The following is a 3,411-nucleotide window of genomic DNA, read 5'->3' as shown; positions in this document are numbered from 1 at the left end:
CTTGTGTTACGATTTAATTTAATTACTTGGATAAACTTTTCTTACAGCTAAGCTTTTTGCTCTTGGCAATATTTAATTGTAACTATTAAATGTAATTAAATCTTTAAACAATATGAACCAATCAAAGAAAGATTGAAAAATGAATGAATGAAAAGGATAATGTTATAATAGATATTAATGCTTCTTTAAAAAACCCATTACACCTAAACTGGTCTTCATACTTTTGCTAAATTCCAGGGCCTCATGGTAAAATATTGTGTTTCGCAAAAGGGCTTAGCACATTACCCATTTTAAAAACCTATAAATAGTTCCTTATGACTACTGGACACATTTTTTTCGAAACTATTGCCAACCTAAGCGTATGGTGTCTGTTACAGTGCTGGAGACAAGGGTATAAATGCGGGGAGAAGGCACACTTGGCCAAAGCTACAGTATCTGCCTCATCTGTTGTAGAACGCAGCAGCACAAAGGTGAGACCCATCACTGCACACTCATCCTTCCATCCTTCACCACCATGGACTACACATAAGGAAAAGAGGAGCAAGAACTTGCTGCTGGATTCAAACGGATCTACTTTTGCGGGATATGACTGTCTTTTTTATTCTAAGCTATTATCTCATAATATCTTTGAGATAATTTTTGATCTTAAGGATTTTTATATGCCTGAGGATGAGCTTGCTAGTCCAAGCTGTGATAGGAAAAGTTTTGTGACGGGTTTAAGAATCACGTCTGTAGAGGTTTATATGGTTATAAAGTTTATAAACATTGTACAGTATGTGAGGGTTATGCTGTGCCCAGTGATGGTGATAATTATACTTTACTGTGATACAGAACAACACATTAATTTGTTCATTTATCACTGTGGACTTTACTATGTAGATTTGTATTTGCTATACTGTTATTATTAATACTTCATTTTTATATTGTACACAGGAATAAAAAATATATATATATATTATAAATGACTTTAAAATTGACATCCCTGACTTCACTTTGGTTTACAGATATCTAAAAATGGCCTTCGCTGGAATTCTTAAGGACGAGGATGTGGCTGCAGCCATCAAGGCCTGCTCTGGTAAGAGAAAAAAAAAACCTTAAGCATTCTTTATAGTCCACAGTGTATACTACCTTTAAAGTAGTATGAACCCTTCACACTTCTAGATGGAGTTTTTTAACAAAGACGTTAATGCCTTTCAAATATCCAAGAAATAAAGCATAGTTTATTTAAGTTAGATACCTTTTGATAAAAATAGATATAAAAAGTACTAAAAAAAAGTTTACAAGCTGTTAGTCGCAAAAAAGAGAAAGAAAAATACTAAGAAGTGGAATTTCTTGCTTTTCCAGCTCCCGACAGCTTCAACTACAAGAGCTTCTTTGCCACAGTTGGCCTGTCAGCAAAATCTGCTGATGATGTTAAGAAGGCATTCTTCGTAATTGACCAGGACAAGAGCGGCTTTATTGAGGAGGATGAGCTGAAGTAAGAATGAAACATTTGTGTGATGTATAAATCAATAATTTTTTTTTCCTACTGCAAATCAATTTATTTTAATTATGTCTGTTCAACCCTGCTTGCTTTCCTTTAGACTGTTCCTGCAGAACTTCTCTGCTGGTGCCAGGGCTCTGACTGATGCTGAGACCAAGGTCTTCCTTGCAGCTGGTGACAGTGATGGTGATGGCAAAATTGGAGTTGACGGTAATGGATTGCATTTAAATCAGATTAGAAGTTAAAGAAATCAGGTTTCAATAATTTTTTATGTTTTTTTATTTATTATGTTTTAAAACAAAAAATGCCATACAAACTAGATAATATTCCATCACAGTGGAAGATGTATACTAGTATATTAGAGTACAAAAAGCCAGAGCAGTTTGTAATTTTGCCCTGAAAATTAAGCGTCACAGAGTTTAAACAAGCTTTCAGAATATCTCATCTTAAAATAAAGAATAAATAGAAGAGAAGGCTGCTACACTGTATAATTGGTACCAACATGTAATAAGCAGACCTGCTAAAAGTTCTGCCAAGAATCAGCAGCTACTGATAAATTAGATATCTTCCATTCCATTTCAGGGTACTGCCAAAGTTTGTGTATACCTTAATGTGTACCTTAATGTTGTATTGTTGTACCTTAATGAGTGTATTTATAAAAATAATTTGCATTAGTTCTTGCACAATAATCTAAAATTTCAATAAAATATGCTGTAGTTTATTCATTGCATTATTGTTGCATTGTATATTACTGACAGACAGAGCAAAACTAAACTTAAATGTGTTTTTTGTATTATTATAACACCTCATGCAAATGCACCTTTTATATAGATTTTGGATTCGATTCTTAATAAAAAAACAAGTGACAATTATTCTGAAACAATAGACATAAACCATATCATGTTGATTAATGTTTACGCTTGATTAATTGTTTGTATCTGTTTTTATTCAACAGAGTTTGCTGCCCTTGTGAAGGCTTAAGTGCTCTCGGACTCCATTTCTTGTTTTCTTTTTTGGAAATAGGTCTCTATACTTTTGTAGTGCTCCTGGCTCCAATATTTAATTTTTTTTTTATACATGTATTTATTTTTGACAACTGTGGACTCCTCACTGCAAGAAAAAAAATGTCTTAAAGCCAAAATGTCTTAAAACCATGTTGCTTATTTATTGCTTGTTAGGTATGTATTTATGCAAAGAGCCTAACCTGTGCAAATATAAAATGCATTTTGCACTTTTGACAATGAAATAAATTTGCATTTGGTGTACAATTTTATCTGTTGATTATCTTACACTTATGTAATCTTGCATGAACCAGTTTGAAGTAGAATAATATTATAATAAGTATTTGTTTTTTTTTATTAATTTATAAAAATAATAAGTTCTTCTTAAAAATTATTTTGAGTTAAAGAAACATAAAATTAAGTACTTTATCCTATTCCATGTAAATAATACATTCTTTAGGTGGGATAACTATATAGTTCAAAAGAAAAACCATTAACTGTTAACGCTAGAGATTTTCAGCTCTATCTCTGGCATGGAGGGTCTGAGCAGAAGGAATGTACAGACGTTTCTAAGCCACGTTCCTCTATACACGCTCGGCTTCATTACTGTACAGGCATCACTTACATGTGTCTATAATTATCCAAGACAGATCGGTATCATTGCATGTATGTAGTACATACATGAGAGTGGTGTTGCTATACTTGTTAGGTCTTACTGGGAATTGCTTTTACAATGCTTTATTTTAGTCAGACTGTTCAATTTTAATTAGAACACATGAATATACAGTGAAATGTCCTTTACTTTTTAAACTAAGCTAAATGTGCTTGGACATTTTTTACATTTGAAAAGGGCTTGTTTAAGCTTCTCTTATACTACATATGTAAAACCTAACTTATTTTAAAATCTAATTAAAATGATTCAAGATT

General features: G+C 32.3%; 1 protein-coding gene across 1 annotated transcript; it reads left to right on the top strand.

Moving 5' to 3' along the window:
- Window positions 1-362: 362 nt before the first annotated feature.
- On the top strand, window positions 363-2,756 carry LOC128541579 (parvalbumin-2). The gene is made up of 5 exons (XM_053512063.1): window positions 363-470; window positions 1,005-1,075; window positions 1,345-1,477; window positions 1,584-1,693; window positions 2,439-2,756. Exons 2-5 carry the CDS (start codon window positions 1,015-1,017, stop codon window positions 2,462-2,464), a joined length of 330 nt encoding a protein of 109 aa, XP_053368038.1. The 5' UTR covers window positions 363-470; window positions 1,005-1,014; the 3' UTR covers window positions 2,465-2,756.
- The last annotated feature ends 655 nt before the right edge of the window (window positions 2,757-3,411 follow it).

The sequence above is a fragment of the Clarias gariepinus genome, chromosome 14 (genome assembly GCF_024256425.1).
Source record: "Clarias gariepinus isolate MV-2021 ecotype Netherlands chromosome 14, CGAR_prim_01v2, whole genome shotgun sequence".
Classification (NCBI taxonomy): domain Eukaryota; kingdom Metazoa; phylum Chordata; class Actinopteri; order Siluriformes; family Clariidae; genus Clarias; species Clarias gariepinus.
The sequence above is the reverse complement of the archived record's forward strand: the minus strand, read 5'-3'. Positions and strand labels throughout refer to the sequence as shown.